Raw genomic sequence first — 24,520 nt, forward strand, 5'->3', positions numbered from 1 at the left:
GGTGCAATAACTGCTCTTCTACATGGCAGCTTTCTGTAGGAACTTTAGAATCAAATGAATTGAGGGATGAGCATAAAGTAAACTGGAGGCCAATTGTGGAGAAGAGCACCCCTCGGTGACCACTCCCATGGGGGATTAAGGCAAAGTAGCTGTTGCATTTCTTGTTTAAGGGAAACGCAGAGAGACTGCAGCAAGGATGGCCCCCCCAACTGTTGGAAAATCACATCCACTACATTCTTGAGGGCCCACTTATGGCATAGTAGAATGTACCTGCTCAGTTTGTCTGTCAATATATCGGACTTTCCCGAATATGTATTCTAATAAGAAAGCCGTTGGAAAAGATTGCCCATTGCCAAACTCAGAGTGCTTCTCAACAAAGGGGGTAAAGATCTGGTTCTCCTTTATGTATCAACCCAATGACATATCTGTCTGAATTGCAAATTGCCCCTGAAGGGTGAGCATTCTGAAAATGCCTACAATACTAAAAGCACTGCTCTCAATTCTTGGACAATGATATGCAAATTGTCCTCTCTGGGGAAACAAGTGCCTTGGACTGTCTTTCCCTCGTAATGCCCCCCCCCCCCCAGCTGGGAAGCATCCATGGTCACAATGGCCTTGGGCTGAGATGGGACAAAAACGTCCCTGTACAACCTCTGACTGAATCCACCACAGTATTTTTGCATATATTAGTAATTCGTATTGCTTCAGATAAAGGGAGATGAAGTACTGACCATTGCGAGACCAGCATCCACTGAAGAATTCTCATGAGATATCTGGCTATGGATAGTAATGTTATTGCAGTTGCCATTGTTCCCGAGGGCTGAAGCACCAAGGAGGCTGGAATTCTGGTACTGCAAACTATCTTTCTCACTTATGATCTTAATGTTTGAACTCCAGAAAGGGGAAGTGAGGCTACAGTTGGATTTATTATCAAGCAGTGGTCCTATGAACTCTAGACTCTGATTTGGTTCTATATGAGATTTTTGGTAGTTGGTGGTAATTCCTAGTAGAGCACATGTATGAATCACTTTGTCTTGCCATGATGAGCTGATGCCTGGTTAGGGTGGAAATGTGCCAGTCGAAGTATGGAAACACTACGAATCCCTGCAGTCTCAAAGTGAGCTGTAAGTACTGCCATGCATTTGGTGGACATCCTGGGGGATATGGTGAGACCAAAGGGCAGAACTCTGAACTGATAGTTGCTGGCACCCTGCTGGAAGTGTAAAAATCTTCTGGATTACCTGTTCATCTTTTATATGGTAGTAGATCCTAAAGATCTACTGAGCACAGCCAACTGTGCTTTCCCAAAAAAGGAAGAATGGACTGAACCGTGGCAATACAGAACTTGGTCTTTTGAATGGATTTAAGATGCTGAGATCCAAAATTGGTCTCCAGTCCCTTGTTTTCTTTTGCACTAAAAAGAATCTTGACTAAGTTCCGGATTCTACCTGGTCTGGGGGACATCTTGGATGACTTTCTAGCAGCTTTTGAATTTGGACTGCTGCTTATTCCCTCTGACTGGGTGGCACATCAGGGAATTTTCTTGAATTGGGAGGATAAAGGGAAAAATGGTATTATATAACCTCTGGAAGTGATTTTCTGCACCCAAGCATCTATTTCTAGCCAGGCTCTCTGGTGCAAGGACAAATGACCCTCGACTGCCTCCAGAGGAGGCCAAATTGGGACACATTTCAGGAGCTCTGGAAAGGTTTACCAAAGAAAACATCTCTGGACCCCTGGTTCTGTGGGCCACCTCTGCCGCAAGGATGGGGTCTTCCATTTGAGTACCATTCTCAGCCCCTGGGTGAACTTCCTCCACTTGTGTACTGGAAAGATCCTTGGGATTTTTTGAACCACATTTTTCCACTGCCTCGAGGATTCCTTGAAAAGGATCTCTGTGGGGTGGAAAAACTTAACACACCAGAAAGGATATTTTCATGCTTCTCACATCTGCACAATGAGTCTTTTACCTTAAGGCCAAAAAGACGCGTCATCAAAAGGAGCACTGACGAACAAAGACTTAAAAAAAACTCCGCAAAATCACATAAGTGAATCCAGGTGTCTCTCGTAATGGCAATGCCTAAACCCACTACACTTGAGGCTCCTTCTGGCACATTAGAAATGAGCCACATGAAAGCACTGGATATAGATTGTAAGGTATCAGAGAGATGGCAGATGCTTTTGAGGGTGTCAATTAGCTCCTTAATCTGATCTCTCTGCAGCCTTGTGAAATATGCTGCATAGTTCAGGGACCTTAACATGAAGACTACTGAAGCACAGACATGCTTCCCAAATCTGTCTATCACCCACAACAATCTTATTGGGGGGGTGAGCAGAAGAACTTTCTTCCACGAGTTCCTTCTTAGTGGCCGTAGCAATGACCATGTCATCAACGAGCACTCCCTTGGACCAAAACTGCTTATCCTCTGGAGCAGTCAATTTTATTAGGCTTCCTGATAATTGGTTCAATTGTGCCTGGTCCTTCTATGCCCGCCATGAGACCAAGTTAATGAGCTCATTGGCAGGCAGGATCACCCAGGAGGTAGATGGGCCAGGTACCAATCTCTTCCAGGTGTACAGATTCTTCCCAAGGATTGCTGGACTTCCACCCACCTTTCTACTTCAGGATTTCTAGAACATCTCTGAAAGAGATATCAGGAGGTGACCATGGAGAATCTTTGTCTTAATCAAAATCTGTATCTTTGGTGACAAATTGTTCTCCTCTTAGGGACCTCCTAGGTGGGGTATTCTGGGGAGGTGTCAAAAGTGGGGTTCCCCCGATGGGAAACCTGGGGTTTTGGTACCGGCTGTCTCCGACAGTTGAGACTCGAGACCCAGAGACTGGACAGATGTACATAAAGGGTCCGAGAGGATAGGCACCATCTGAGTCAAGGGTGCAGACAGGGCTCTCTCCATGACCGCAAATGGAGACCACCTTAGGGAGGAATAAGATCCTGGATCAGAGATGGGACAGCCAGGATCCACAATCCCACCCTGCCCTGAGGATAGTCTGCCTGAGGCTAAAGTCAGAGGAGAACTTATCATTGCTGAGGCTCCAAGGTGTAGAGACTGCTCCAAAAACCTTGGAGTTGAATGTAGCACCTCTAACCCAACAGGGTACAATTGGCTCGGAGATCTCTCCTGATCAGAGTGAACAGAAGAGCTCAGAGAATAAAGGCATCCTTGGATCTGAAGCAGACTGGGCTGGGCAACTCAGATCCAAGGGCTCAGAAACCTTGAAGGGAGTCAGAGAAGGACCTGATAAAGGAGTAGTGGATGCATGCATCTCCTGACCCAATGGGATAGGAGCTGAAATGTTAACTGTCTGGCTCTGCGTCAAAAGGAATCTTTTCACTAATCTCTCCACATCATCTTCCATAAGGCTTCTGGAAGAATGAGTGAATAATCCTGAAAAAGATTTAGGTCTCTCCAAGAAAGATGAGACCCTGGATGGCACTTGGTCCACTAAGGGTGAATATCTGGTCTTAGGTAAAATTTCCACATCCACAATTTTTAGTCTGGTCTGAGAAGGGCTGACCCTATGCATCTTTACATTTAGCAATTTCTGGCTAAAAAGAGGCAGTTTTTGAGTTTCTGATCATTTCTTTTTCGAATTCAAGGGATCCAGAAAAGATCACTTAAGTGACCTCTCTGAGAAGAGGCTGCTGAGGTGCTCCAAGATGTTTGAGACATTTTTATTGGCTTTTAAGTAGCTCCAGACAGTGCCTACTTGGAGGATGGAAAAAGTTCTTACCATAATGTTCCATCTGTATTGTTGATCTTCATCCATTCATCTCAGATAGGTTCGGTTCCGAGCCCTCAGAACCAAGTCGGCCTTGTACCCAAACTCGCACCAGCCAAAAACTCTCAAACTAAGACTTTACCCACAATCCCCTTCTCTGTTACCTCAGATCAAGTTTGCCCTACCAAATAAATCAGAGGCTGTCTCTGTGCAGAAACCTTAGCAAAGGACATCGAGCCAAAGATCCCCCGGAAGCCTCTAGGCAGGGGAAAGAGGATGGGACGTAATGAATGGATGAAGACCAACACAGATGGAACATTAGGATAAAATAATCTTCATTCCATTCATCACTGATGGGACAGAGTCCCCAGCTACCTTATGTCCAAGGGTGGCACCAAGGAAGAACATTGCTGAGCACCTCTGAACCAAAGGACCCTCTTCCACTCGAGACTAGATCTTGCTTGTAATGAGTGATGAAGGTATGGGGGGAAGCCCACGTAGCAGCTGCACAGATGTCTTCCAATGAAGATCTAGAGTGGAACGTCACAGAAGTTGACAGATCTGGTGGAGTGAGCTCTGACGTTAGGCAGGATGGATTTCCTTTCAAGTTTATAAATGAAGATTATGCAGTCTCTGAGTCACTTGGACAGAGTCACTTTAGAGAATGACTTTCCCATTTTTGGGTCAGAAGAAGAAAACAATTAGTCCGATTTCCTGAAAGTTTGTCCTGTCCTGGTAAAACCTCAACAATCTATGAACATCCAATAAATGTAAATACTTTTGTTTGTTAGAGAATTTAGGTAAGAACACAGGCAGGTCAACAGTCTGATTAATGGATAGTTCAGAGATTTTTGGTATGAAGGAAAGATTGGTCCGCAGTGATACTGTGTTCTTATGAAAAATCAAATAAGGACGTTTGGTACTAAGAGCTTGGAGCTCGGAAATGAGTCTAGCAGAAGTAATAGCCACAAGAAAAAGAGATTTCCAGGATAGAAACTTAATATCACACGTGGCTGCTGGTTCGAAGGGGGACAGTGTCAAAGATTGTAGGTCAAGAGTAAGACTCCAGGGTTCTGTGGGCTGCTTCCCTTCAAAAAGGTATTGCTTAGGCAATGAGATCAATGAGGAATCACCAAAACCATTATGAAAATTTGAGATGGCAGCTAAATGAACATGAAAGGTTGAAGCTGCGGAGCCCTGCTCAAAAAAATCAGATAGGTACTGGAGCACAGCAGAGATGGGTGATAAAAAGGATCCAAGTCCCTCTGTCGAGACCAAACAGAAAATCTTTTCCATTTGTCAGCATAAAACTTCCTTGTGGATGGTTTAGGAGAAGCCAGGATAAAGTCACGTACAGCAGAGAAAAGGTTACAATGCCTGGCAATCACTGGAAGTGGAGAAACCAAGCTGTGAGCTTGAGGCTGAAAAGGTTTGGGTGGCTCAGCCCATGAGGAGGAGAAATCATATCTGGAGTTGGATCCAGAATCCAAGGTCTCCAAAGAAGAGGAGGTCAGAGAAAGGGGAACAATACCTGTTGAGGTCAAAAGGGAGCTACGAGGATCATCTTGCTTTTCAACCAAAGGGCTTTCTTCAGGACTAGATGAATCAGAGGAATGGGAGGATAAGCATAAACAAGTCCTGTGGGCCAATCATGAGTAAGTGTATCCCTCGGGGACTCCCCTCGAGATGGAATTAGGATGAAATAGTTGCTGCACTTGTGGTTGCATGGGGAAAGCAAACAGGTCACAGCAAGGCTGGCCCCAACGGCTGAAAATCTTCACCACTAAATTGGGGTTGAGGGATCCCTCGTGAGGTAGGAGAATGCACCTGCTCAATTTGTCTGATCACAATGGAAATCCCCAGAATATGCGTTGCTATCACAAAGCAGCTGGAAGCGATCGCCCATTGCCAAACTCTCATTGCCTCTCATTGTTTGTTGATGTCACAAACTACTGACATGTCTGATTGGATAGCAACAGTTCGGGAAGGGCGGCAGTCTGAAATGCCTGCAATGCTAAGAGCACTGCCCTCAGTTCTAGAACATTTATATGCAGAACGGCCTCTACTTTGGACCATGTACCTTGGACAGTCTTCCCTGATAATGCCCCCCCCCCCCATCCTACCAAGGAAGCTTCCATGGTCACAATGGTGTTGGGCTTAGAGGAATAGAAAGGTTGGATCCAAAGCACCGGGTCAGGCTTCATCCAAGAAAAATCCAGTTTGCAGCAATTCGTAATGCGGATCTAGGATGACAACAGATGCTGATTTGGATACCACTGGGTCAGCAGTAGCCACTGTAAGTATCATGTGAAATCTTTCTAGGTGTACTATAGCTATAGAAGCTGCTACTGATCCTAGCAAATGCAGGACTTGTCGGGCTGATACCACTTCATGACAGAGCATCACCCAGAGCTGAATCCTAATTCTTTGAAGCCCGTGATCCGGGAGAGAGATCAAACAAGAACGAGTGTTGAACTTTACCCCTATAAACTCTAGGGTCTGGGGTTAGATAGGACTTTTCCCAGTTTATAAATATTCTTAGGTGGTGATCCAGGGAAGAGTGTAATGCAAACCTTTTACCAGTAGATGCTTGGTGGGGGTGGGTGAGAGGCCAGATATGGAAACTCCCTGAATCCTTGCAGTCTCAAGTGAGCTGTCACTGCTGCGATGCATTTTGTGAACACACTGGGGGCTGTAGAGAATACAAAGGGCAGGGCACGGAACTGGTAATGATTGGCTCCCAGCCAGAAGCAAAGGAACCTCCTGGAGCTTTTGTCCATTTTGATGGGATAATATGCATCTCAAAGGCCTATTGAGCACATGCAAACGCCTTCTTCCAGAAACAGGAGGATGGACTGAACCTTGACCATCAAGAATTTTGTCTGATGAACTTGTTTCAACAGCTGAGGTCCAAAGCTGGCTTCCAGTCCCTCGTCTTTTTTGGCACCAAAAAGAATCTGGAGTAAAATCTGGACCCTATCTGGTCTGGTGGGACTTTTTGGAGGACTCTATGCACAGCTGTTGTATCTGTAAAGCTGCTTCGTCACGTAGACTGGGTGGAACATCTGGGATTCACTTTGGAGGTTTTGGGTAAAAATCTAAAAAGATGTTGCAACCTCTGGAAATAATTTTCTGCACCCAAGAATCGGTGGTAATAGACAGCTGGGTATCAGAATGCAGAGATGTCCCCCGACTGCTTCCAGAGGAAAGCAATCAGGCCGCTCTTCAGGAGCACTGATACGACTGCCCAGAGAAGGAATCGCGGGAGCCTTGATTACACGGACACCCTCTGTCCCTGTAGGGGCACCTTCCAGAAGTATTGCCCCCTCTGCCTTTGGGGTAAATTCACCATGCGAGTCACGAAAAGAGCCTTGAGATTTTATATGCCACAATTTCCCACTTCACTGGTTCCTGGAAAAAGGACACTGAGGGGTGGAGAAACGTACACCAACCACAGACAGGGTCTTACCATTCTGCTCACACCTGGCTGTGTCCTTCACTTTAGGGCTGAGCAGGGAGGACACCTCCTGTGGAGTATTAAGGAATGAAAATTTGAAGGCATCCGCTAAGTCACAGCCGCATCCAGTCAAGACTCCTCAATGATTGAACGTGCAGCTCTGGCCACCCCTTCAGTTGCATGTCAAATCAACCACATGGACAAATTAGAAATAGATTCCAGGGTCACAAGCAGCAAGGCTACCTTGTCATTAACCTCATCAGACAACTTTCCTGACAGTACCAGAGAGCTCGGAGATTAAGTCTCTCTGGAGCCTGGTGAAATGTGCCAGGTAGCTCAAAGACCAAACAGCAAAAGTCGAAGCAAACACATGCTTCCCCAGTCTGTCCACCACTAGGGACACAACAGGTGAACAGTTTGGCTCTCCTCAGCGAGCTCTTGTGGCTGCCACCACCATAGTATCTACTGGTAGACCTTTTGTCCAATGAGGGTGTTCTTTAGGGGGAAGAGAGGAACTTATCTGGTCTCTTGGGGAGAGCTTCAACTACATCAGAGTTCTTCCAGGTGCGTGGCACCACAAGCTGAACGAACTAGTCTGCAGGTGGGGTCACCCAGGAGGCAGATGGTTGAGCACGAAAGGTCTGCAGGAAAACAGATTCCTCCGAGGAAGGGTTTTTGGGCTTCCAATCACCTGTATCAAGATCTCCAGGATGCCTCCGAAGGAGACATCTAAAGGGGGTGATCGATGGGACCCTTCCCTTTCATCACAGTCCATATCCTTGGTGAGAGACTACTCTGGGGGAGTCCACGTGCTTCGTCTTACACAATTTCTTCCTAGGGACCGCCATAGTGGGAACTTCTGAGGAGGACGCGGAAGAAAAAGCACCCTGCGATAGGGTCTCCTGTGCTCGATCTGGGACAGTGGCCTGTGGCAGCTGCAGCACAGGGGGAGGACAAAGGTTCCGACGCCAAAGGCTTGCTCACAGAGGCAACAGCCCTCTCCATCTCCTGGAAAGCAGGGATGCCCGAAGAGGGATGGGCAGCCCGGAACAGAGGACAACCTCAGAACCGGGTCACACCCCACTCTGTTGAGACTGCTCCCAGGCGAAGGGCCTTAAGCTGGATAGGTACAGACATGACTCTTGGAACAGAGAATGGCACTGTAGAAAAAGCTGGCGACGGACTAGGAACCCACAGTCCAGTCCTGGGCCTGAGGAAAGTCCGTTTCTGACAGAACCAAAGGACAAAAGGTAGACTCCGGTGGCGAAGTGAGTTCCACTATCTGCACCAAAGCCAAGAGTGCACAGTGGCGCATCAGAACAGACCGCTTCAGAACCTACAAGGTCGTCAAAGGAGGAGAGTAAGATGGAGCCCATGAAGCAAGAAACCCAAATCCTAAAAGGGATTGGGATTTTGAGTAAGAAGGAATCCCACTGGCTGTCAGCAGCTGGTCCACAAGGCGCACCACATAGTTGAGAGGCTCCTGGTGGACAGAGTGGTTATCTCCAAAGGGGACTCTGGATGATCTGAGAAGGGATCATAAAAGCCTGTCCCACGAAAGGGTCCACAGATGGGGAATATAGGGTCCATGCCTGCACATCTAGTGGCGCCACAGTCTGCATTTGAGACGATGGGAACAGCAGGGTCCATCTGAGGAAGGGCTTGGAGGCATGATGTGTGTCAAGGTCAAAACTATAGGACAAGTCACATCCAGGGTACAAGAGCTAAACCCCAAACAGAAAGGGGGTTGTACCGAGACATGAGGCACTCCCAAACAGTAAACAGTTATGTAAATCTCTATTAGGCATTTTCCTCCGACACTTCAGGCATTGTTTGAAGCCTGAGGTGCCCTTCTTATCAGACATATTAGAAACCACAATATCAGCAAAGGGAAACCATCAACAAAATAACACAGCCAAGCAGACAACAGTAAAGAACAGGAAGGGGAAAAATACCAACGATGGTATATAAAGAATTACCACAGTGGGTAGAGAAAGGGGGGGGGGGTGTACAAGCGATGGTAAAAACCTAACAGGTAAAGATAGAAGAGGTTGGGAAATTTAACACAGCTACAGGAAAAAACGTACTAGATAACACTAAACAATTTTGGGTAACCAGAAATATCAAAACGGTATATTACAAAAAATCAAAGACTTAGCTGAGAGCTGGCTTGAACACACTTTATGGCAACACAGCAAACGGGATCAGAGGTAAAAGGGAGAAGGGGATTTATGGGTAAAGTCTTAGCTCGAGAGTTTCTGGCTGGCACTAGCTTGGGTATACGGCCGACTCTGTTCCGAAGGCTTGGAACCGAAAACCAGTCAGTGATGAATGGAATAAAGATAAACATCAGATGTAATCCTATTAAAATAAACTTGTTCTTATGTTCAAACCAGGGCCCTCGGGTTGGGCGCATGACAGAAAAGCTTTCTTGAAGGTGGAGGGGCCCAAGAAAATACAAACACTGCATGCGAGTCCGAAATAAATTTTCTGACCGCATTTACATCTTTTAAAGCCTGCTGGGCTTTTCTCTTTCTGACCATTCTGAAAAAAACAGATGCTAGAAAAACTGCACTAAGTTCAAGCACAAGATCAACAACACAAAGAACTATCACCTGTAATCAACAGTAAGCAAGAAAAATGTAAGGATATACATGATTTTTTTGTTTAACGAAAAGAGAAGGGGAAAAAATTGCCTACAAAGGTAGTTCCAAGAAAACAGTCTAGTCCAAACAGGCTGTGCTAACTTTCATTCCATAAAAACAGGTAAAATGGTGATAAATCTGTGATGTCTTTCGGGATAACTCTTCAGACAGTAAAACAGCATTCATGAAGTCTATTTAAATACATTTAAAAAAACACCAATCATCTCACTGCCCTCTTCTTAAGGGCTGGTCTTAAAGGTATACATGTATTCAACTCTGGTGGATGATTTGCTGCTAGCTCTATAATCCAGTGTAGTTCATTACACTCAATGACATTCACCATGTCCCCCCACCCCCTTTTATTCATATGACTAACACTTATAATCATAAATTTAAAGGTGTGTGTTGGATTCTTAGACATACGCACATAAAGCATTACGTACATCTTTGTCTAATACTGTATAAGTGATGTTGTATTCTAATTTTCAGTTTACAGTTGGTGTTCCCTACATAGTAACTGGGGCATGGTTGACACATTGCTAAATACACCACATTTTCTGTGTGGCAGTCTGCTCAACATTGATTCAAAGAAGGAGCCTCTACTAATTTATGTTCTGTGAATAAGACCAGCACTTTAGAAAAGGAGGGCAGTGAGATGATTGGTGGTTGTGTTTTTAAATGTGTTTAAATAGACTTCATGAATGCTGTTTTACTGTCTGATGAAGGGTTATCCTGAAAGCGCTCACAGTTTTAGCACCATTTTACCTGTTTTTATGGGATAAAAGTTAGCACAGCCAGTTTGGACTAGACTGTTTTGTCGGATTTACATTGTTTTTTTTTTTGGCAAGTGAGTCCTTAAGGACAGAAGAGAGAATTTTTATTCACTACAAAGGTAGTTGAGAGCAACGATAAGCAGTAGAAAAACAGAAAAGGGTAAAGAGGGAAAAAAATTACTAACCATAATAATTTATAGCGTACGCTAGCAAACAAAAGAAGGAACTAGGGAAAAGTCTAAGGTAAAGAACTATTTAACAGAAAAAACACCTAACTAAACCTTTAAGTTCGAAAGTCTATAACGTCTTTCACTGTGAGGCAGCAAATGAGATTGGAGATAACTGGAATTAGTGCATGCTGAGTAAGAGAGAAGCTCGAGAGTTTGAAGTTTCCACAAGCTTTTGCAAAAGCAGAATTTGATCTGAACCCATCAGTTGAGGACAGAACAAAAATTGGCATCAGATCTGCTTTTTCAAGTGCTTTACTCAGGATGGAATACATACTGTCCCCACCTGTAAGATCATACTTCTGAATGTATTAAAGCATCTGTTCATAGGTCAGTTTTTCAAGAATTTTTGCAAAAGGAAAAAGGACCATAATTAGACTGTAGTCATCAGGACTCTTGGGATATGAAACCTTAGGCAGAGGGAGGAGGACCAAGCTTGAAGCTGGGAGGAACTTCAGGCAAACAGACCAAAGTCCACATCGCTACTTAGAGGTTCAACTCCAGCCTTCTTAGGACTTGAGCTGAAACAAGTGCTGGTTTGGAAAAAAATCTAAGAACTGTCTGAAAAGGTAGGTATTCATGAAATGCCTCTATTCATCCTGGCAGCAGAGGATGGTGGATGCAGGAGACACACTGCTGTACACTCAAAAAGACCATCAGTTTTTCACAAGTCCACCTCTAGTGGAAGTTTACAATAGCATCTTAGAAGATGCAGCTGACCATGGCCTCCAGACCAAAATTTCAAACATCTTGGAATAAAGCAAAATAAAACAACTAGACTGACAAGATGCATTTAAATATATTGACCAGTAAATTAAACATACCCAGCAAGTTAATAAGTAGAGAATTTTCCTAATTTTTTTAATCTAATACTGAGGACCTAAAGATTGTCTTACTTTGTTGCTGTGTTCAGGTTGAGGACTAGGAAAAGATTTTCTTGAGTTGTAATCCAATAAAATGGTGAAGTACCATCAGAAAAAGCAGCAAGTCTAGCACTGAAAAAAGTTCCTTCAGGATTATTAGCAAACTCGCACTTAAAAACAATAAAAAATATCAAGTAAGATACTGTTTCACATGGTATCTTCCAGAACTTCTCCAGATGCTGTTGCTTTTTCTGGTGGTTGTTCACCATTTTTGCTGGATTACTGGTTTGCCTTTTGCTTTTCTGGCTGTTTTTTGCAATTTTCTTGAGTTATCACTTGGTCTTTGTCATACCTCTCAACCTCTTAGTGCAAGAAAACTGGACAAAGCCCAACAAAATGGGGGGGGGGGGGGGCAAAGGACTAAAAATTGTTTTAAATATTGCTCTTTAAGTTAGAAAGTTGCTAGAGTAACAGGGTTTGTTTAAACATACATTTTCAAGGATTTAAAATCTGAAACTCAAAAGAATGCTAATATTTGCTGACTTCAATCCTCCGATCATCCCACTGATTTGCCAGAAAACCAAATATGAGCCAAAATGTGTACATTCTGTGAAAATCTGTACAGCTGAGAGGTATGTTTGTATATAGGATATTTATACTACACAGATACTGTTGCAGCCCTACAAACTGCACCCGGGATCCAAGTGAAATCATTTCCATTAAAAATTTACAACTTACTTCATCCTTAACAGAAGCCATAGAAAAGACTTTGCAAATATTACAAGTAAATAAAATGCTTCACTTAAGCAATGGCCATAAAGAAAGTCTGCACTAGGGCTGAAATTTTTGACAACTATTTCATTTTTCACTTATTTATTCCTTAATGCTGAACCCAACACCAGAAGCCATTCCTAACATCAACACCACTAACAGTACGGACCTTCAAAAGAAAAGCCACAATTAGAAAACAAAACAGAACAATGCAGAAAAAGACGGCTGGGACAATACAGTCTTATGTACTGACAGTTCAGCAAGGATGTCAACAAAAAAGTGAATGATCAGACCTAAACTTCAGAGGTCAGTGTACACAAGTAAACAAAATTAAAACAATTGTAAAATTCTCAAACAGAAACCACAAACCATTTCTTAAATGCTTCTGCTTCAAAGTACAGGAAAAGACCAGGATAGGAAGCTTTTATTCAAAATATTATGGGTAAAAAGGAGTGGGGCATTAGTTTGGTAAAGATGTTCAAGGATGCATCTGCAGTCATCACATATGGGTTGTCCTGCCTCAGGCAGCCCTTCAGTCGGCCGGATTCCAAAGTCTGGGTCCGGCGTCGGCTGATGTCGCCCTCTCCCTGACGTCAGAGCGCCTGGGGTATAAAAGCGCCAGCCGACGCCATCTTCCTCCATCTTTCATGCCGCGTGGTGCCCGAAGCAGAAGCAGTTCGCAAGTGCCGGTCGGCCAGCTCCTGTAATTCAGCTACCGAAGACTTCAAAAGCCAAGTACCCCGTTGGGGACACTCTCTTGCCTCAGCCGATGTCAGATAAAATTAATTGCTTAACTTGTGGGAAACAAATACCTCATAAGGATTTCCACTCTTACTGCCTCCCCTGCCTAGGCCCAGACCACGATGTCTCGGCCTGTTCAGCCTGTGCTTCCTTCAACCGACACACTCTTAGACGTCAGGCAGAGTTTGCCGAGGAATTTTTTGGGGCTAGTTTTGCTTATAATATGCCGGAGACCCCGACTTCACATTTAACAAAGAATCGGAAGGACAAGGACCGACACACGCAGGCCGCGGTTTCGGCTGAAACCACAGCCAGGCCTACCGCGAGTGTCTCGGTCTCGGCTGAAACAGAGTCCTTGGTACTTCCGACCACCGAAACCCCTCAACCAACAACCTCGGCCCCGGAGGCCCCTACGGAGTCGGTTATTGAATCTCCATCAGAAACTGGTGTCCTGGAACCTTCCGACACCATTCCTTTAGACAAAACTACACCAGCACGTGGTGCAGCCAGGCCTCCTGCATACATGTCCATAAAGGCATTTTCTAGGGCTAAAGCTGCTAAACACTCTAAAGCTTTGCCTCCCAGGATTATACCTCGGGGACCACTACAGGTTCAGAGATCCTAAGTTTAGCAGAGGACCTTATTTCCTTAATTAGGGGCTCACAGCCTCATCCGGACAAGGGCTCTCAACCTCCTCCAGATAAAAGGCCCAGGGTTGAGCCCTCTGATCCCCACTCCTCAGATGAGGCCTCTGATGGTTCTGCTCTCTCAGACTACCAGGAGGCGGCTTTTTCGGCCTACGAGGATTCTGATGCGGAGGAATCTATCCCCTCTGCCTCCCTTCCTGAAGAGCTGTCCTTCGGGGAGACACCACACTATGAGAGCGCATTTCCAATGGCAGGGCCAGGAATTCTGATTCCAGGAAGAGATTAAGGACCTTCTTGCATTTGCCTCAGCATAGACCTTTGGCTATTCCTCCTGTTTTGAATGTCATTGATGATGTGTACTCTGAGTCTAGCACAATCCCTGACGCTCTTCCTCCGGCTCCTGTCAAACCAGATAGGTACTACAGGGTCCCTGGACTCGCATCTTTTCCTTTACAAGGCCCACTCTGCTGATCCAGAAACTATTTCCAGGGCCCTAAAGGGGTTGTAGCTGCAATTACTAAAAATCCACTCCCCTCTGAAAGGGAGTCCAGGGCTTTAGAGAGATGGGGTAAAAAAGTGTATACTTCTGCAACTCTTTCTATGAGGGCTTTAAATTGTCAATTCCATATGATACAGTACCAAGAGTATTTGTTAGATGAATTGCATAAAAAACAGTCTTCACCTGAACCCCTAGATCGCAAATCACTTCAGGATCTGGTACATAACTCCCAACAGGTTAGCAACCATTTCTTGCAGTGTGGTTATGATGCATTGGAAGCTTCATGTAGGTCAGCTATGACAGGTGCAATCATACGTAGGCATGCTTGGCTGAAGGAACAATCTCTGCCAGACCATGTTAAAGCAAAGCTTCTGGATGCTCCACTGGAAAAGCAAAGGTTATTTGGCTCCACTGCTCAGGAGGTCTTAAAGAAATTTGAAGAAAAGGCAAAATCTGTACAAACAGTCAAAGATTTTCTCCAAGTCCAAGCACCAAGATTCAGCAGAAATTGGCCTTCCAAGAATTGGTCCTTTCCAGACAGAGATTTCAGAGAGGCAAGAACAGGCGTGCCAGAGGTAGAGAGCAAGCTAGAGGCTCCTACACAGGACGTCAATAGAAGCCTCCCAACCAGAGAGGTAGTGCAGGACCTACAACTGCTGCACAAGGACAGACTCAATGACTTTACTCTGACACCGCCAACCAGGGCTCAATTGGAAGCACCTTTGGGCGGAAAGCTTTCTTTAGTCTCAGAAAATTGGCACAGTATTACAAGGGACAAATGGACACTACAAATAATAGACAAAGGATACAGGTTCCATTTCCACACATTACCAAAAAGAAAAGGCATGCCAGACCTGCCCCCGAATCAAAGGGCAGAGGCTTTGAAACAAATCTCCAACTTAATGCAAATGAAAGCTACAGAAAAGGTTCCTCTCTCAGAACAAGGCCAAGGATTTTACTCCAGACTATTCCTTGTGCCAAGAAAAGAAAAGTAATGGAGGTCTATTCTCGACTTGTCCGCACTGAATACTTAACTCATTGTGCCGAAATTCAAAATGCTGACTCTACAGCAACTCCTTCCCATGCTAGGCAAGGGGTTTTGGCTGGTAACTCTAGACCTCAAGGAGGCATACCTGCATGTCCCTATCAGACAAAGTTGCAGAAGACACCTCAGATTTCTTGCAGGTTCAGAGCATCATCAATTCTCAGCATTGCCCTTTGGCTTATCTACTGCGCCCAGAGTATTCACGAAATGCCTGGCATCAGTAATTGCACACTGCAGACTTCAGGGGATTCAAATATACCCATATCTGGACGACTGCCTTATACAAGCGGACAGTCAACAAACTTTGGTAAAACACTTGAATTATGCCATCCAACTACTTCAGGCCTTGGGATATACAGTCAACATTCACAAGTCGAGACTTGTTCCATCCCAAAGAATAACTTTTCTGGGTGCGAATCTAGACACCACCACCCAAATGGCTTTCCTCACAGAAGAAAAACAAAGTCAACTACCGGAATACTTCAAAAATCTGTCAAGACAAACTCAGCTGATTGCAAGGAAAATCCTGCAGGCCCTGGGTTACATGGCTTCTTGCATTCTTCTGATTCCACAAGCAAGGCGGCATATGAGGAAACTACAATGGTACCCAAGGAGTTTATGGACTCAGCACAGTCACAGCTTGGAAACTTTGATACCACTCATTCCATGCCTTCAAAAGGAATTTCTGTGGTGGGCTCAAGCAAGCCAGTCAAACAGGGGTCTGCCCTTCAGCAAACCAATAGCCAGCCAAACCATTACAACGGAAGCTTCAGACCACGGCTGGGGAGCGCACATGGAGGGCAGATGCATTCAAGGACTATGGTCACAAAAAGAGCTACGCATGCACATAAACCAAAAGGAAATGCTGGCAGTGATGCATGCAATCGAGGCCTTCAAACTCTTTCTGCATCAAGGCCACCTCCTAATAAGGACAGACAACACCAGTTACGTGGTACATAAGCAAGGAGGCACCCATTCCTACCCTCTTTGCAGACTGGCAATGAATCTATGGGAACTTTCTTTGAAACTAAATATAGAGCTGCAATCCCAGTTTGTGCCAGGACAATATACTGGCGGACAGCTTAAGCAGAAATATCATGGATGCACACGAATGGATGCTGCACCCAGACATCTTCCTTCAGATAACACAATCATGGGGGAGGCCGGACATAGCGCTCTCTGCCTCCCCCCACAATCATCAGCTGAAAAAATTCTGCTCAAGGACATACCACCCACAAGCATGGAAAGTGGACGCCCTCTCTTTCAGCTGGAGAACTCTAACAGTGTATGCATTTCCACCTCTCATTAATGACCAAGGTCTTACTGAAGATCAGGACAGAGCAGCCAAAAGTGATTCTGATAGCTCCGGACTGGCCAAGACAGCACTGGTACCCACTGTTAAGGAGCATGCCACGCACGAAACCATGGCCTCTTCCACAATGGCCACTTCTCCTGACACAGCACAATTACAAAACTCTGAATTCCAACCTGAAAACCTTGCAACTAACAGCCTGGAAAATACCTAGATTCCTCCACAGGATAAGCTATCCAAGAGAGTGAAGGATATCATCATGGAAGCTCGCCGGCTTTCCACAAGAAAGGCATATTCAGCAAAATGGAAAAGATTTCACACTTGGACCACCACAAAGGGCCTAGATGCGACAGTGATGAACATGGCACATATCCCGGAATACTTGGCAGAAATGCTCCACAATGGCCTGTCTTACTCTTCCATTAAAATTCATGCTTCAGCAATTTCAGCAGAGTACAATACTGATCCACCTGTCTTCTCTCATCCTCTCCTAAGGCAGTTTCTAAGAGGAATTAAAAACATTAATCCTCCAAGGAAACCACCAGTGCCTACTTGGGACCTTAACTTTGTGTTGGAAAAACTAACACTGCCTCCCTTTGAACCAGCAGCATCTGCAGAACTACAGTTCCCGTCTTGGAAGACTGCCTTCCTTCTGGCCATAACCTCAGCAAGAGTATCTGAGTTACAGGCCCTCATGGCAGTACAGCCATTTCTTATTTTTCATCAGGACAGAGTCTCATTGAGAACCAATCCTTCATTTATGCCAAAGGTGGTATCCAGGGTCACATTAAACCAAGCTATTCACCTGCCTACCTTCTTTCCAAATCCACAAAACAAAGGGGAAAAACTTCTGCACACCCTGGACATACACAGACAGCTGCGCTACTACTTGGAAAGAACAAAAAGTTACAGAAAAACTGACCAGCTGTTTGTAGCATATGCTGCTGGTGCACAAGGAAAAGCAATTTCCAAACAGACAATTTCAAAATGGATAGGGAATTGCACTCGTTTTTGTTACTCCTTTCATGGAAAAACTGTGCCAGCTAACATTAGACCTCATTCCACCAGAGCCACAGCCACCTCCACAGCCTTAAGAGGGGTGGCCACCAAGGACATTTTAGAAGCTGCTACATGGAGCTCCGTGCATACATTTTCCAAGCATTACAATTTACCTTTATATTCCAGATCCAGAGCAGGCTTTGCTACGGCAGTCCTGCAGGGCATTTTAGCTACATCATCCTTTACATAGATCCTCCACCCCCAGATTGGCTATGGTATTCTACCCATATGTGATGACTGCAGATGCATCCTTGAAGGACATAGTACAGTTTTGTTACCTACCATAAATGTAGATATCCGATAGGTATGCATCTGCAGTCATGTTTACCCTCCCTCCTCCCCCTCTGTGGTATTTATTGGGTACTTATCCCTCTCGTAGCTAGCTGGGGTTATCTATTATGGTGTATTTGTTTTATATATATATATATATATATATATATATATATATATATATATATATATATATATATATAAATATACATCTACATATATATTTTTCTGTGCATTTTTGGACTTTATTGCATTTCTCCAAATTTAGCCTTCCTTAGAGGGCACCTGGCATCTGGGGCAAGAAAAATTGAGGAAGATGGCGTCGGCTAACGCTTTCATACCCCAGGTGCTCTGACGTCGGGGAGAGGGCGACATCAGCCGACGCCGGACCCAGACTTTGGAATCCGGCCGACCGAAGGGCTGCCCGAGGCAGGACAACCCATATGTGATAACTGCAGATGCATACCTATCCGACATCTACATTTATGGTAGGTACAAAACTACTTTTCAAATGCCAAGACACCAAACCAAGTTAGTCCTAGTTTTAATGAAAATGGATTTCCATACCACATAACCTGCACCAGTACAAACTGTTGGAGAGCCAATATAAAGTGAATTTGTCATTTTGAGTGGCTCTTAACACAATGAAGTGGCAAAGGGTTGCTCTGTTGAACAGCTAAACCCATAATGGAGAACTCAAACAACCTCATCTTATCTGGTGCCAGTTTTCTAATTTTTAGCATGCTTCAACATCTCTGCCACTAGCTAGGAAAATCCCATAAAGTACTTGTGCATCACATGCACATGACAAATAAGAGCCTGGAAATGACTTCACTGGCAATTTACTTCTCCAAAGCATACATTATTTCACCTCAGGAGCTAAAAGTTCTACAAAGAACTACAAAGCTCATCTACACAATACTGATCAAAGAAAAGGACACAAGAAATGAAAACCAACAGCAGCAGCCCACTCTCCATTCCAGACACACTAATGCACACAATTCTTCCATGCAAGACTAACTTAATGAATACACTTCACATACTGTGGATGCAGGCTCAAACAGAACAAAAAAAGTAAACTAACATCCACAACACAGCCTACCTTAATAATAGCAGCAGTGGCATCGGTCTTCAGAGTTGGTTGATGTCTCATAAGTTCATCAACAGCACTGCCTAGATTTGATGCAGTGTCCCCTAAGAAACAGAGAGAACACAAGTTTTAGTTTTTAAAATTTTTACCAACATCCTCCTAAAATGCTACTGAAATAGCTCAAGGTGAAAAAAATGCAAATCAATTAAACTATGCACAACACTACTGAGAAACCTGAATGTATGCGTGATCCACAAATCTACAAAGCTTAAGCAAAACATTTGAAATAACAATGATTAAAAAATTATGCAATGCAAGAATCCATATTAAATTAAGGTAGCATTTATGAAAAGCAGGCACAAACTATTAACTATAAACAAATACATTTTTTAACAGTACAAAGATAATCTTCCATTAAGTTGTAATGCAAGATTTCTCTCATATGCCTGGTAAGGACTTTTCAATTTTTAAAAAAGCTCCTCCTTTCAAGGTTGAAAGGGAGCCTGTGACAATGCAAGACATCAAATAATTTGGGTATCTAGATAGGGGGGATGGTTGCACATCAACCAACCAGATATCAGGGACATTAAAGCTACAAAAAAGACAGGCAATTTATGCCAAGTTGCTAAATATGGAAACCAAAACAGATCCTGCTGACTGGTTATGGAACTAAGACCAGGTGCCCTGGGAAGTTCTCAAAATTCCCCACCCCAGAGAGAGTCCACCGTCACCGTGGCCTAAGGATGGGAAAGTAAGAACACTTGTTAAAATCTTACCATAACCATAGACGTCCTTCTCTTCCATGTTGCAGTATTCTAGGTGTGGAATGTCCTGCCCTTAGACGACTCGTACGTTGGCTTCTATACAAAAGATTCAGCTCGGCTGTAGTGTGTGTGGGACATCACACGTAGGACCATAAACCAAGGGGCCTTAAATGCGACACCTGCATGCACAATCCTTACAACCAGGAGGCGAGCAGGCAGGGAATATTGCCCTTACAGACGTGTAACTTTGGGAGGGAAGGAATACTGCAACATGGAAGAGAAGGACATCTATAGTTATGGTAAGATTTTACACAACTATTGCACGTCCTTCTATTCCTATGTTGCAGTACTCAAGGTGTGGGAGCGTACCACAGCTTAAGAGGATGAGAGGGTGGTGTGGTAGATGCACAGGGTTCCACAAGATCCTACAGAATTGCCCAGGCGAATTCTGGTCTAACTCTGGAAGCTTGGTCCAAATTGTAATGCTTTGTGAAGGTATGGATAGTGGCCCAGGTGGCTGATTCCAAAATGGATGCTGTGCCTAGGCCTTTCATGAAGGCCCTTGAGGTCATCACAGCTCTAGTAGAATGGGCCTAGATTCCCCTTGGGGGTTCCTTTCCATGGTGAGAGTAGCAGAAGCAAATAGCTTCCTGATCCAGCATGCAATGGGTTGCTTGGCGACTGTCTCCTTCCACCCCAGAGCCCTGGGCAAGGCAAAGAGCTGGTTAGTCTTTCTGATGGCCCTGGTCTTGCCAGGTAGGATTTAATTTGCCTGTGCACAACCAGGGAGTGCAGTATCCTCTACTCTTAGTGGTTGAGGGAAAAAAGGTGGGCAGATGAATGGATTAGTTAAGAGAGATCACGGACAACTTTAGGCATAAAGGAGGGGCAGGTTCGCAAGGAAACCATTTAATTGTGGAAGACCGTGTAGGGGGGACAGGCCATTACAGCCTGCAGTTCTGACACTTCTGGCTGAAGTGATAGCCACCAGGACAGTCTTCCAAGATAACATCTGTAAGGAGGAAGGGCCAGCAGGTTCAAAGGGATGTTGGGTTAATTACTCTAAGATGTAGTTAAAGTAAAGCGGAGGGATAGGTTTCCTAGCTGGTCTCATGTGTAAAACCACTATAAGGAAGAGCTTTACGCTGAGCCTGGCCAGCAATGGGGACTCCAGGGGCAAACAGGCTGATATGGCAGAGAGATGAACTTTTACAGAAGAAAAAGAAAGGTCATTTTTTTTATCAATTAACACTAGTTTAGAACCAGGGGAACCTCGGAGAAGCTGGGGTCCCCCTCCCTTTTGCAGACACCATTTTGCAAATCTTTCCCATTTAGCCAGGTAAGGTTTTCTGGTGGTAGGTTTCATTGCCTCCCTTAGGACTGCAAGCATGTCCTCTGAGTAGTGGTGTCTGAAAGGAATCAAAAGTTTATCACCCACAGAGTCAGAGACAACATCTGTATCTGTGGGGGTAGGAGAGTTCTTGTCTTGTGACAGTAGGTCCACCTTGCAGGGTAACTTGAAGTGACTGCCCTTGACTAGTTTGTAAAGTAGAGGGAACCACTGCTACCCTTGGCCAGTAGAAAGTCACTGAAGACTTTTGGTTTGTCTTTCTGGATTTTCAGAAAGATTTTCTGAAACAGTGAAAATGGGGGAGAAGGCATAAAGAAACTTCTCTTCCCAAGAGATGCTGAAAGAGTCCACTCTCCCTAGAGGGGAGTGGGACTTTGAGCAGAAGCTCAGCAGTTGCCTCTTCTGGCAGGAGGCAAACAGGTCCATTTGTGGAGCACACCACCGGTGGACTGTCTAAGATCACATCCCTGTTCAGCATCCATTCGTGTTAAGGCTAAGAGGCTCTGCTCGAGATATCTCTTTGGTGGTTTGTCCTGTGAGGGGATCTAGACCACCTGCAGGACTAAGCTGAGCCATGAAGCTAAGTCCCATATCAGCAGGGATAGACTGCACAGCTGACAGCCCTTTATTCCTCCCTGCTTGTTGAGGTACCACATCACCATGCTGTTTTCTGAGACAATCTGGGGCACCCATGGAATCAGAAGGGGGCTGAAGGTGTGTAGAGCTAAGAAAACTGCTGTCGTTTCCCTGATATTGATGTGTCTGGCCTGAAGAGAGGGATGCCACTTTTCCCACATCTTCTAAGAGGCCAGAGTTGCTCCCCAACCTGAATCTGAGGCATCTGCATGCATAACTTGGGCTGGGGTGGGGGGCTGTAGTGGGAGCCCTGGGTTCAGTTTCACTTACTGGATCCACCAGTTGACTTGTTATCAGACAGAGAAGGAGGGGAGGATGGCCTGCTCTAGGGGATGTAGGTGCTGGGACCAGGTGTTCTTCAGGAACCACTGCAGATTGCGCATGTGCATTCTTGCAAGAGGTAGCATGGGGATAGTCGCTGCCATGAAACCCAAGAGGTGAAGAAAATGTCTTGCCGTCACCTTTCGAGACAGTAGAGCTTCCTGGAAGTGGGAAGTTAAAGACAGAGCCTTCTCCTGAGGTAGAAAGGCCTTCATTGAGTGTTCCGATTCTGCAGCAGAGGAAAATCTTGTCCTGGCTTGGGATCAGAGAGGATTTGGGGAGGTTGATGGTGAATCCTAGGTTGTGCAAAACAGACATGGTGAAATGCAGATGTCTTAGTAGAGCATCCCTGGACTTACCAGAATCAGGATGTCGCCCAGATAAGGGTAAATTTGCATCCCTTGAGTTCTGCAGAATGCAATAGCTGAGGCTAGGCACTTTGTAAAGACCCTGGGGGCCGTGGATAAACCAAACAGCAAGGCAATAAATTGGAAATAAGAGGAAGGGCCAGAGAAACACAGGAATTGTCAAGGGGAACTCTTGATGGGTATGTGCAGGTAGGCTTCCTTTAGGTCTAGGGTGACCATGAAGACCTTGGCTGGAATGAGAGGCAGCAAGGTGGGGGAACAGCATTTTGAAGGAGGGTACCTGAAGATATAGGTTTAGAAAGGACAGATCTAATATGGGTCTCCAGGGGCCATCCTTTTTGGGGACCATGAAGAGACTAGAGTAAAACCCTTTCCTTCTTGTCCTGGAGTAATGGGCTCTATGGTGCCTAGCTGTAGACCACCTGCCAGAACTTGTGGAATGAGATGGGCCTGGTTTTGGGGGGAGGGAAGGGATGCCTCCTCTGGGTGGCTTCTTTCCAGCACAGAAAGTGCCCTTTTTGGATCATGTTTAAGACCCACTGGTCTGAAGTGATGGACTGCCAAAGGGGGAGACAATGGGAAAGGTAGGCAAGGTAGTCGCACATTACTGGGGCCTCCTCTGTCCTGAAAAAGCTGTCGGGGTCACTATGGTGGAGCAGAGGATCTGGAGTTAGTAGGTCTTCAGGCCCCGGCACCTCTCCTGAGCCTGGAAGAGGAGAGCTGTGGAGTACATCTTACAAATGTGGCTTTAGCAGGGTAATTCCTGTAATACTTTGGTATGGGCGACACCAGCAGGTGTTCAATGTCATGGAGTCCTTTGCTTTTTTCTTGAATATTTTTAAAAACGTCAGCGGATTGTTTTCCTAAGCACATTGTGGTCAAGACAGGCGTCCAGGATTTTAGCCTTTTAGTCCCCGGGGAGGTTCTGGAGTCTTAGTCAGGAGTACATCCTGAGGGCTGAAGCAGATGCTGCAGACCAGGCGGATGTTTCTGCAGCATCATATCTGCAACTTATGGAGTGTCTGGCTACCTGTTGGGCCAAAGAAAGTTTGGATGAGAGGTCCGTCTTGCTGGGACTGTCAGGCAAGGAAGCCAGCATGGAGCAGGCTTGAGAGACCAAGTCTAATGCATCCTTGGTCATGTGAGTCTGATAATTTATGTTTCTGAAAGACAAAGCAGAAGTGTACACCTTCTTCCCCATCCTATCCATGTACTTACTGTCTTTGTCAGTGGATAGTAGGGAGACAGAGGGAAGCAGTCTAGATTGCTTATCCGCTGTGGTGGCTATAACAGCTGTGTCTACCAAGGGTGGCAGAACTAAGAATTTGTAGTCCTCTGGTACTTTATAGAAGCAGTCAGGATGCTTAGGGGCCAGAGGCTGGGAATCAGGAGCTTTAGAGGCCACATTGAAGGCATCCAAATATGCAGGCAGAACAGGGGGAACTGCTGAAGGGGAGGGTGATGCCACATGCAGCAGTTCAAAGAACCTTTTTTGGGTGTCAGTCATTTGGGAACTGTCCCATTTAAAGTAATCCATCTTGGTGATGGTCTCACCAAAAGTAATTTCCACGGGGGAGAGTCCCCCCTCCACAGATTCCTCATCCGGAGGGTAACATTCCTGGATGGAAGCAATCTGAAAAATGTAAGAAATGGACTCCGATGAAGAGAAAGAAGAGTCATGTTGTTCTTCCCTGACCCGAGAGGCTATGCAAGGGAGGGAAGAAGCAGAGCCAGGCCTACAGCTCAGAAGAGGCAGGGTGGAAGTAGCGGAGTTTGAAGGCCTGCATGAGAGAAAAAGTGAAAGCCTGCCCATTAGGTGTGACTTCTGAAGAGGAGGTATGTTTAGTTTTCTGCTTATTTTTGGCAGAAGAGGGAGTAGAGAGTGGCCTGGCGTCGGGTCTGGAGATTACCAAATCCGAAGTATGGATCCCTGCTGGCT

General features: G+C 45.2%; 1 protein-coding gene across 1 annotated transcript in view; it reads right to left on the minus strand.

Annotated features, from left to right (window-relative positions):
* HUWE1 (HECT, UBA and WWE domain containing E3 ubiquitin protein ligase 1) overlaps positions 1 to 24,520 on the minus strand; it is a gene marked incomplete in the record, with an annotated part of 5,008,559 nt that overhangs the window by 3,360,318 nt on the left and 1,623,721 nt on the right. The window contains 1 exon segment of the mRNA XM_044079288.1: positions 19,154 to 19,245. Within this exon segment, the coding sequence (XP_043935223.1) occupies positions 19,154 to 19,245 (92 nt within the window).

Source organism: Protopterus annectens, chromosome 8.part0, assembly GCF_019279795.1.
Source record: "Protopterus annectens isolate FY-2018-M chromosome 8.part0, PAN1.0, whole genome shotgun sequence".
Taxonomy (NCBI): Eukaryota; Metazoa; Chordata; order Ceratodontiformes; family Protopteridae; genus Protopterus; species Protopterus annectens.